The 11,015-nt window shown below is 31.0% G+C and overlaps 1 protein-coding gene and 1 long non-coding RNA gene across 2 annotated transcripts; one reads left to right on the top strand and one right to left on the bottom strand.

The window, feature by feature from the left end:
- Positions 1–879: 879 nt before the first annotated feature.
- LOC141637235 (uncharacterized) lies at positions 880–4,510 on the top strand. Its single transcript, XM_074446800.1, has 11 exons — positions 880–1,044; positions 2,265–2,409; positions 2,505–2,592; positions 2,688–2,818; positions 2,907–2,991; positions 3,094–3,214; positions 3,617–3,718; positions 3,829–4,017; positions 4,105–4,164; positions 4,253–4,291; positions 4,376–4,510. Exons 1-11 carry the CDS (start codon positions 880–882, stop codon positions 4,508–4,510), a joined length of 1,260 nt encoding a protein of 419 aa, XP_074302901.1.
- Positions 4,511–6,233: 1,723 nt separating this feature from the next.
- Positions 6,234–7,387, bottom strand: LOC141637323 (uncharacterized). Its single transcript, XR_012541708.1, has 3 exons — positions 6,978–7,387; positions 6,462–6,500; positions 6,234–6,304 (listed from the first exon to the last, which is right to left on the bottom strand). It is a non-coding gene; the product is annotated as an uncharacterized LOC141637323 (long non-coding RNA).
- Between the last annotated feature and the right edge of the window lie 3,628 nt (positions 7,388–11,015).

Raw genomic sequence — 11,015 nt, 5'->3', positions numbered from 1 at the left:
CTTTTTCGAGTTCTATAAAGACCGAATAGCTGCCAATGTATTAGTCAGAATATTAAAAATCATTATATATATAAAAGAATCTTGTAAAATTGCTGATGTGGCGCAACCAGATTTCAGAAAACTACTCTAGAATCCCTCTCCTTCAATCTCACAATCTCAGTCTTTCTCAACCAATCAGATTGCCATGTCAGTGTGAAGAAGCTAAGCAATTTTTTTTCACAATCTCGGTAATTACATTGCACATTTTCTATTAAAAAACGAGTAATTGCAATGCACATAAAAAACCATATGCAATTATTGCCTTTTTAACCCACTTTTCCATAAAAAAACGACTAATCACAATTCACATTGCAAACCATGTGAAATTATTTCATTTTCAACCCAATTTTCCATAAAAAAACCACTAATCAGAATTCACATATTAAACCGTGTCAAATTATTGCATTTTCAACCCAACTTCCCAATTACCCATAAAAAACGGCTGATGCAGTACCCATTGAAAAAAAAACCCTATTAAAAAAAACAGGCCATATAAATTACATATAAAACAACGAACTACATAAATTACACATAAAACCCTTAATCTACCCTATTAAAAAACCGGAAAAAAGAACAACCCATATAAATTATATAAAAAACAACAAACAATATAAATTATACAATAAACCCTTAATATACCCTATTTAAAAACAGTCCATAATTCTTTATATTCTTCATAAACTTCTCGGAAATCACAGTTGCCATAAACCTCTTTATTTTCCTCTTTAATTCCCATTCACTTCGTCTTCATACGTTCCACATCTTTCTCCATCTTTCACCCTGTAAAAAAAAATCAGTAAAACTATTCTCAAATTATTCTTCTCAATTTCTCAAAAGGCCATGACAAATGTTCTTACTATTAGTCAACTCAAATATGGAGTTAGACTTACTCAAATGAATGTTAGGGTTGTTCACAAATGGTCCAGGCCAGAATTTAGCAACAAGAACAACAAAGATGATAAGAAGAAACTCGATGCCATTGAACTATTATTTGTTGATTCAGAGGTATGTCTTTTTTCTTTTCAGAATATAGAGGATTATGTATATAACCAAATTCCTACCTTAATGATTGGACAATTTTAGAATTTCCCAACAATATAGATCTTATACCTTAAAAAGGTCGAATCTTGGTACTTCATTTTTGATAAGTGTATTCGTTCATATCTTATGTTTCCATCGTATGTTCCTTAATGTTATATATAAATCAACATATAAATATGTATCACATTCGATTTAAAAAAAAAGGCCGTTGGACATCCAAACAACCATTGATAATTACATATTAAAGATCAAAAAACAAGCTCCATAAATTCAAATACCACATAGTTCTTATGATTTCGCGCACAAAAAAAAAAAAAAACAACAAAAAAATGGACAACCTTTTTTATTTCTTATTCTTATGAAAAGTCTCCTGTTATTCTACTTTCTGTCATTTGTTCCTTTATAGTTTTGATACCTAAAAAGTTGGATTAGCCTTCCCTTGTATAACTTTATAATGTATTCGAAGAGTTATAGTTGGTCTTATGGTGCATTTGTGGTACACTCTATTGTGGATGAAATATTCATCAGTCAATGTACGTATTATATATTGATTTGGTTTAGTTTTATTTTTTGGGGTTAAGATTTTGGTTTGGTTTAGTTTTTGAGTAATGCATTATAGATAATTGGAGGCCAGAAAATTCCAAGACTGAAGCAAGTTGACACACAGAAGAACACTTGAAAAAATATATCAAAATATGTAATCCGTCAAAAATAAGACATTTTAATTAAAAAGCTACCAAATTAACTTAATTGACAAATGTAAGAATAAAATTCAAATGATCTTTTCTTATAAAAACCGATTGCTTTTTCTCAAGAAATATACACCGTATTAGCTATGAAGTTTTAAAAACTCCCACAAAGGCACAAGACAATCATTTCGAGACCGTAATCGAGTACATGAAAAAAGCATATACGGAATAATATAATATTGTAAAACTCAATATCGAACAGAACCCATAAGTAGAAACTCGAAGCTGCATATAGCAATTTTTTTGTAATTTCTGATTATTAGTATTTTTTTTTTTTGTTACAATTTTTTTTGGCAATTTTTTTTTTAATAAAATGATGTTATCCAAGCAACTATTCGGAAACAATTAATTTCCCATTTCGGATCACAACTGTGTGTTGGTGGGGTGTACACCATTCGCAACTTAATAGTACATAACAACACCGGCTTAAACAAGGCAACCCCTCATCCATACCGTTTAAAGTTTGAGTATTCAACAAAAGTTCATTCCACAAATGATTCAGCGCTTCCAATAAGTCTATATCGATTTGCAAGTTTCAACGACCTCTTGGAGGGTAAAATTCCCAATACACATTATATAGGTATGACTCTGCAAATTTAATATTTGTTTAGTATTTTTTTTTATTTTCGAACTACTATTTTTTTAAAAAAAAATATTTCATTTTTGACCTTTCAGATATTATAGGAAAGCCATATAAAATTGGTCCGATAACAGAAACTCCAAAGAAATTTGCATGCCGTACAATTAAGCTTGAAGATTTTCAGTAACCACATCTCTATTTTGGATTGATTTCGAAAATATTTCACCTTCATAAATTTTATATATATTAAACTAAAATTTTTTTCTTTAAAATTTTAGGGGAACAAAGCTTTCACGCACATTATGGGATCCTTTCACGGTTCAAATACCCGATATCATTTCCAAACTTCCCAATCCAGAACAGTCAAAGGTCATTGTCATCCAATGTGTTCAAACAAAAAAATATGAAGGTACTATAACTCATTCATTATATCATCAAAAAAATTTTAATGTTCGTATAAGTCTCTAATATGCAACCTCTTATACATAATTTTTTAGGTAATTGGCGCGTCCAAACAACTTTCAATGCTACTGTTTTTCAAGTCAATCCCGACATACCGGAGGTCAAAGATTTTGAGAAAAGGTATCACTCTTTTATATTTTTTTTTCACAACTTTAACTACCACTCTCTTTTATACAATTACCTGAATTATATGGTTACTTTACGCTAACTTATTTTGTTCAGTCTTTCCACTCCGGCCGCAAGCAACTCTTTACAAATTATTGACGTGACCGACAACGACGAAAATGATGACATGACATTTGATAGTATAAAGTCAATCAGTGAGATAAAAGAGAATGAGAAGGTAGTTTATTGCCCATGTCTTTATTTAATAAAAATTGTGTCATGAACTATAATGGTTTTTTTGTTATTTCATGTCTACCGAATCCTATATTTAAATAACGTATTTTTCTCAAGAGGGTTATTACTACACGTACACAAAAATAATCGACCTTGACTGCACAGCTGGTTGGTACTACGACAGCTGCAAACTCTTTTGGACTAAGGCTACCAAAAATAACAAAGGGAGGTGGGTTTGTTCCCGAGAGAGTTGTGACGGTTTTATTAATGGTTTTACATCTAGACTGCCTAGGTCCAACTTCCATAATTTTTAGACTCCTCTTTAAATTTGTTTGTATTGTTTCAAAACATCAAATCTGAGACTAATTTTAATTTTATTAACTGCAGATTCCAGATTAAATTTCAGGTTTCGGACCCTTCTGATGATTTGGTATATTTTGTATTTGATAGTCAACTTCATCAATTCGTCACTCAATCAGCCACTGATATGCTATCAAAAATTGAAAAGGTTAACCTTTTATACTTCATTGTTTTCTCTTTTCCCTCAAATTTCAATAACCCAGTTATTAAATAAAAAAAAATGTTTCTATTTAGATTTATATTTTATGTTTTCCATAGAGTGGTGGTGATCCACGAGACATACCTCGCGACCTAGAAGTGTTCCTTGACAAGTCATTAGTATTCAAGATTTATATACATCCTAAGTACAATGTGGCTCAAGGTGGTACTAGCTATACCGTTACCAGTATGACTGGCAACCCTGACATTGCGCATAAATGGCATCAAAGATATACTGAAATTTTCAAAGTATGCTACAATTTTCTTAAACCGAATTCTTATTTCCTTCAAAAATAAGATATTATATTAGCCGTTTTACCTTTGACGTATTAATAGGCGGAGATGAATTCTTTTAAATCGATGCCTACACCTTTGACTGACGGTCAAAGTTCGCAGGTTATAATCTAAAAATTTTACCCTTATGATCAAATGATCGATATGTTCACAATCTAAGGCTAACTCTTTTTTCTCTTTCATTTATTAGGTCATCAAGGATTTGGTTGTTCATAGTGTTGACGTCGAGGTAAATATTTCATTTAATCGAATAATTAAACTACGTACACATATTTAAGTAAATATATCTAAAAAACTTACTATTTTTTATCAGGAGGAACCGTCCCAAACCGAAGACAATAGCCCAAAGATAACTCCTCAGAAAAGGCCGTCCCCAATTGCTGACCTTCAATCATGTGATGCAAGCTCTGCAACTAAGAAAATTGCTACTGTCAAGACGGAGAAGTGATTTGATAATGTTCGATTTAAACTTTAGAACTATTTTGGACGATTGTTGTTTTTTTATAAGGCTACTTTTTGGTTAGATATTGTTAACACCTGAACTTTGTGTTTTTCATTGATGGATTTAAAGTGGTGTAATGTTTACAATTTCTTTGAATTTATTTTGGAGCAACTTCTTTTAAATTTTGGTTGTGTTTGTCTTTTCATCACTAAACCTTTTGAATTTCTTTCGGAGCAATTTAATACCTCACATATCCACTATGATATGCTACATTTAAACATTTACTCTTAATTTAAGTCAATATTAGAAACTTGCCATGATTGAACTTCAATTATAATGTCACTATTAAAAAACTTAAAACACTTCTTATTTATTAAAAGACTACTTTAAGAAATACTTAAACAGAAAAAAATTGTTTAAATATAGTATAAGCGAATAACCTAATCATATGTTATCTTATTTGACAAAACCCTAAAAACAATTTCCAATCTCTTAGCAAATTTTAGTAGACTTGAAATAATTACAAGTTTATAATTGGATGTCGACTTTGAGAGTTTAATAAAATTGTCTAATTACTTGAGATAATGTTATGATAAGGAAAATAAATAAATAAAAAATAACCTAACGTCTAAATTTCAAGAACAGATTTTTAGATTTCGAATACCCTGTACTCAAAATTGACTAATAAATTCAGATAATATTCTGTTCTCAAAAGAAATAAGACGTCTAAATTTTTCCGGAAATCTGTTCTCAAAAATATGTTAGATATTTCTAAAATTTAATAGTCGTCAAAATCTCTTCAATATTCTCAACCAATAAAAAATAATAATCAATGTGCCACGTTATTCAATCCTTTATAGATAAAAGTGTCTCACATTCATTGTAATTTAGGTAATTGCGTATGTATTTGGAATGTTCTACAACCTGACTATTACAATTCTACAACTCCAAAGCCCTACAAGTACTCTGACTCCATTCAATATCACCTAATTCATCTTCTCACAAAACAGAAAAATTAAAAACCATCTCCATCCATGGCAAGATCTAAATCTGAAAAACAAACAGCAAAGAAGAGTAAAAGAAAAAGCAGTGAAGGCGATAAAGTAATTTATCTTTTATTTTAATTAATTTGTTCTTTCATTTTCCTTTCTCATTCGTCTTATAAATCTAATAATTTGAAGCAACTAATATAAGCACAATATTGACTATAATGTTACATTACGAAAAGCTATACTAGCAATAAGGATAAATTAAAAATCAACCACATAAATATATAGACGCCTAAAAATAAAATCTTTACTACACCCAACCAAACAAAAAACCAGAATAAAACAATAAATAAACAAAAAATAAGACAAAACACATAAGTATTTTTATAGACAATTTGACATGCTAGAAGATTCATTGTCGTGATAGTGTTGTTAAATGGATGTTCAACCACAGTCATCGACACAGCAGAAACAAGAGGTACAGTATATTACATCAAAAAGTCCTGCATGGGAAAGATATTCAGAGGGATATCGTTTTTTAATGGATAAACTCAAAAGAACCATTTACCTTTATATCTAAGTTGAAAATTCATCCATCGCAACAACATTTAATCTGGTTGAAGACTCATCAGTTTTTCGGCATCCTGGTAAGAATCAGTCAACGGGTCAGTGTATGAATAATAAAATAGAGATATTGGAAAATATCATTGTGCAGCATCAGAAATCAGTAATGATCCTTACCTCAGCACTATCTACTAACTCAAACCAATTGAGGCGCTTTCCTTAAGTTGAGGTCTGCCAATAGTTGTATCTGCAAAATTTATATATAGTAAAATAACAATTATAATTTAACATGTATTATAACTGAAAATACTGCTGATCTGAAGCAAGATGCCAATAGAACAAACAAAATGAACACCCACACCCACAAGGCCGCTAATTCAGTATAAATCCCTGTGTAATTGTACCTTGATGATTTGGGCAATTACTCCCAGTACCAGATGACGCTGAAACCAAACAGAACACCAGCATCAGTTGTTACTCATCAATGGGTTAAATCTAACCAGCCAACTAATGTTGTAATCTACCAGAGCGTGAAACTGATCATGAAATTGATTCAAATTTCTCAAAACTAAGATACACGAGGAACTCTTTTTGGACTGCAGCATCATTGTTAATGACATCATTAACTACCAATTGTTAAAGAGACTGAAGATCTATATTTATGTATACCAACCATTGTTTACAATAAATAAACCAAAAATAATACAAAACACATGATAATAATTAAATGATTACCTAAAGCTCAAGCTAAAATACCATTTTCACACCAAAAATCAAATATTTAATCAAAAAGTCTCAATTGCTATAATAGCCCAGCTCACAATAAGTTTACTTCTTCCGTCCCAGTGAGAATACTTAAACAAAAAATGCGAAATTTCATACAAAAAAAAGACAAAATTGTATATGACAGAAAAACTAACCTTGATCTACAGTAATAACCGGTTTATCAACAGATCCATCATTTTAGAAGACCTGGAGTTCCTTTTCAACAACTCCCAACAACATGCAATTAAAAAAAACAATTATAGTACAAATTAAAAATCAAATACTACTGCTTTACCGGAAATAAAAAAATAAAAAAGGCAAAATTGTTAATGAGTAAAAACTAACCTTGATCTACAATAATAACCTTAATATCAACAAATCAATCATTTTAGAAGATGTGGAGTTCCTTTTCAACAACTTCCAACAACATGCAATGAAAAAAAACCAATTACAGTAAAAATTCAAAAACTTCGACTACTACTTTACGGGAATTTTTTAAAAAAAATTAAGACAAAAATTGTAGATCATAAAAAACGAACCTTGATCTACAATAATGACCTTTATATAAACAGATCCATCATTTTAGAAGATGTGGAGTTCCTTTGCAACAACATCCAACAACATGCAATAATAAAAAAATAATTATAGTACAAAATAAAAAACAATTACTACTTTACCGGAATTAAAAAAAAAATTAGACAAAATTGTAGATCAGAAAAAACAAACCTTGATCTTCAATAATAACCTAATGAATCAACCATTTTCACCATTTTTATTGTAATTTTTCGATGATTTCGTAAATTAATGAAGAAATCTCGAATCTGGTAGAATAATCTCCAATCGCAAAGTGGTGACTGAGATGGATCGAGTTTGAGAACGAAGGATAGAAGAAGTTTGAATGATGGATCTGTTGATTTTGATGATGATTTAAGCGAAGGTTGAGGACGATTTCAGAAGGACGATGAAGAAGATGATATGTATTTTCTTATTTTCATATTTTCATTGTCAGAATGAATGTGTAATGAACTCTCCAGAACGATGGACGAAATGGGCTAACTCACACAGTCAACAAATATCAAAATAAAGAATTATTTGTTTGGGTTGTTTAAATTGGGCTCTAATCACGAGCCAATTTCAAATGAAAATGTTGCATACGTATTTCCGACCTCTAAACACGACACAGAAACTGTTATTTTTTTTTTTTTTGTTCTTTCAAATAAAAATTCATTATGAAAAGATTTTTTACTTAAAGTACTTAAATTTGTAAGTTATAATTTCCTTTTTCAACTATGTCTTAATTGTTTCATTTTAATCCCGTCTTACAATTTTTACTCCTATTAACATTATCATGTGTTATTTATTAATTTACTTATCTCAAATTTCTCAAATTTGAATGTTATAGTTTCTATATATATATATTTTTAAATAGTACACATGTTCAGTAATTAAAATTGGTTATATAATTATTTTCAATTCGCCTTCGGTTAATATTGTTTTTTACTTCTCCTTTTTTTTTTAAGATTAAATTCATTGTCTCTTTAATTTTATCAAACTCGAAACCGATCCCCAACCCGTGAAATTAAGGACTCGATTAAATTTATAACCCGATTATTATTAAGCTCAACATCGATCAATTTGAAAGCAAATTATTGGTTACTCTATTAACATTATCATATGTTATCTTATTAATTAATTTCCATATCTTAAAGTTTTGAATTTTGAATGTTATAATATCCTTTTTTTATATTTTAATATTTATAAGGATATTATATTATTTCTTTTTTATTTTTAAAAAGGACAAATGTTCAATAAATAGAATTGGTTATATAATAACTAAAATTTATAGTCATCTTTAGAAAAAAAACGTACACAACCCCGTGATTTTTGACGGGTGCTACACTAGTTGATTAAGAAAAACAGAAACTTTGCTGCGTGTAATTGTTGAATTTGGATCGACGCGTTTCGTTGCAACCCTAGTTCTTGTTTGACGCATTTTCAAACATTTACTCAATCAACTAGCAATAGGTCTTGTGAAATTGATCACCATTGAAAGATCTATAGGTCTAGATCGGTGAAATATCCCCTTTTATCATTATTGTTCTTTATTCTTTAAAACCGCTTCCGCGCAATTTTCGTTTCATAAATGGTATCAGAGCTTCGGCTCTTGATTTTCCTAAGTCTAAACGGTCATAGGCGTGTCAAAGCCAAATTATTAGTTGAATTTGTGATTGCAATTGGAGTTCAAGAGTTAAATTCGTGCAGGTAGTTCGAGTGTTAATCGGTTTTGATCCAAGGAGTACGATTCTAGTAACTTGCTACTCAAGGCATGAGGGTTGCAAAAAAAAAAACAAAGTTATTGTTCACGTGCGCGGTACTGTTCAACCGCAAAAAAAAAAATTGTTGGGAGTGTTCTTGTTTGAAAGCAACTACGAAGAAAATGTTAAATTTGATCCGACATCACCTCCTATTTTTGATGATTATAAGGATGTGGTGAATGTGGAAATCATTCTCGTGCTAGGAGGGTGGAGGGGTAGAAGGCACGAGTTGAGACGGCACAAGAGGATTGTAGATGATTATTATGGTTGCAAATCAATGAAGATTGAAAATGATGAACTGAAGACGAAATTAATGATTTGCACACATAACTTTCTGTTCTTCATCGTCAATTTATCATCTGAATTTGCTAGGATTGTATTCGATCCCGGTAACTTCCATGGTTCTAAGAATCGGGACGATTCTTTTGAAGAAAGGGAGTATGATACTAAATAAAGTTGTTGCTGCATGTTTCTTGCTACAAAAACGAGATCTCAATTATCCAGTGTTATTTTATTATGCAATTAGTTGTTATTTCCTTCCTTAATTTATGTTATCTTATTTAGAAAATAATATCTTTAGAAGGTAGTTTGTGTGACCCGAAAGACAGCCTTTTTCGAGTCCTATAAAGACAAAATATTTGCCAATGTATTAGTCAGAATATTGAAAATTGATTAAGAAAAACAGAAACTTTGTTGCGTGCAATTGTTGAATTTGGATCGACGCGTTTCGGTCCCACCCTAGTTCTTGTTTGACGTATTTTCAAGCATTAACTCGATCAACTAGCAATAGGTTTTGCGAAATTAATCACCATTGAATGATCTATAGGTCTAGATCGGTCAAATATCCCCTTTTATCACTATTGTTCTTTATTCTTTGAAACTACTTCTGCGCAATTTTCGTATCATAAGTGGTATCAGAGCTTCGGCTCTTGATTTTCCTAAATCTAGACGGTCCTAGGCGTGTCAAAGCCAGGTTATTAGTTGAATTTCAGATTGCGATTGGAGTTCAAGTGTTAAACTCAAGCATGTAGTTTGAGGGTTAATCGGCTTTGCATCTTAGGAACAAGTTTCTAGTAACTTGTTATTCAAGGTGTGACAGTTACAAAAAAAAAAAATATTCACAAAGCGTGGTACTGTTCATCGCAAAAAAAAAAAAACACTGAAAAAAAAAGCGCAAAAAGAAGAAGCCATGTCAGGAGTATTTTCAAGTCAAAGCACCTACGAGGAGAATGATAAGTTTGATCCGACATCACCTCCTATTTTTGACGATTATGATGAGGAGGATCCTGTGGAAGTTGTCGATCTTGAAGTTACAAAATTTCTTACTTCTTCTCTTGATAATCATCAAGAAGACAAGCTGGGAAGAACTCTTAAAGGGAAGAATTTTAAATGTAAAACTGAAGTGGTTCGTGGTTGAATTTCAAAACTTGTGCAAGGAGGGCGAAGGGGTGGAAGGCACAAGCTTCTATGGCACAAACGAATGTTGAAATTAAGAGGAAAAACGAACGAGTTGAGGCTTGGCAACGAATTTATGTTTGTTTTTTATCCAGGCGGACTTATACTTCAAGAATTGAGGTCAATTGTCTTCTAAGGGGGAGGGGATGATACGGAAATAATGCTGGATGTGATCAAAATGAATAGTTCAAGTGATGTTCAATAGAATGTCCAGAAGAAGCACTGATTCACGCTTTACTTGGCGCCCAAGGAATTGGTGTCGAGATTTCTTGCCTAAAGGAAATCATATCCTAGTAAATTAGCCTTATTATTCAAAATATTATTTCCAAGTAATTAGTAATTAGTTTAATATTTTATTATTTCTTAGTCCTATTTACAAAATAAGGCAATATTGTCATAGTCGGTTTTAGGTAAGTTTCAGTC

Source organism: Silene latifolia, unplaced genomic scaffold (assembly GCF_048544455.1).
Source record: "Silene latifolia isolate original U9 population unplaced genomic scaffold, ASM4854445v1 chrun_scaffold_16, whole genome shotgun sequence".
In the NCBI taxonomy this organism is placed as follows: domain Eukaryota; kingdom Viridiplantae; phylum Streptophyta; class Magnoliopsida; order Caryophyllales; family Caryophyllaceae; genus Silene; species Silene latifolia.
Note: the sequence above shows the minus strand (reverse complement) of the source record. Positions and strands in the feature narration are given on the sequence as shown.

Excerpts from the sequence above, each read along its gene's own strand:
- LOC141637235 (XM_074446800.1), top strand. The coding sequence starts at position 880 with ATGACAAATGTTCTTACTATTAGTCAACTCAAATATGGAGTTAGACTT. Across the intron at positions 1,045-2,264 it reads TATTATTTGTTGATTCAGAG|GCAACCCCTCATCCATACCG; the intron begins GTATGTCTTTTT and ends GGCTTAAACAAG. Across the intron at positions 3,719-3,828 it reads TGCTATCAAAAATTGAAAAG|AGTGGTGGTGATCCACGAGA; the intron begins GTTAACCTTTTA and ends TGTTTTCCATAG.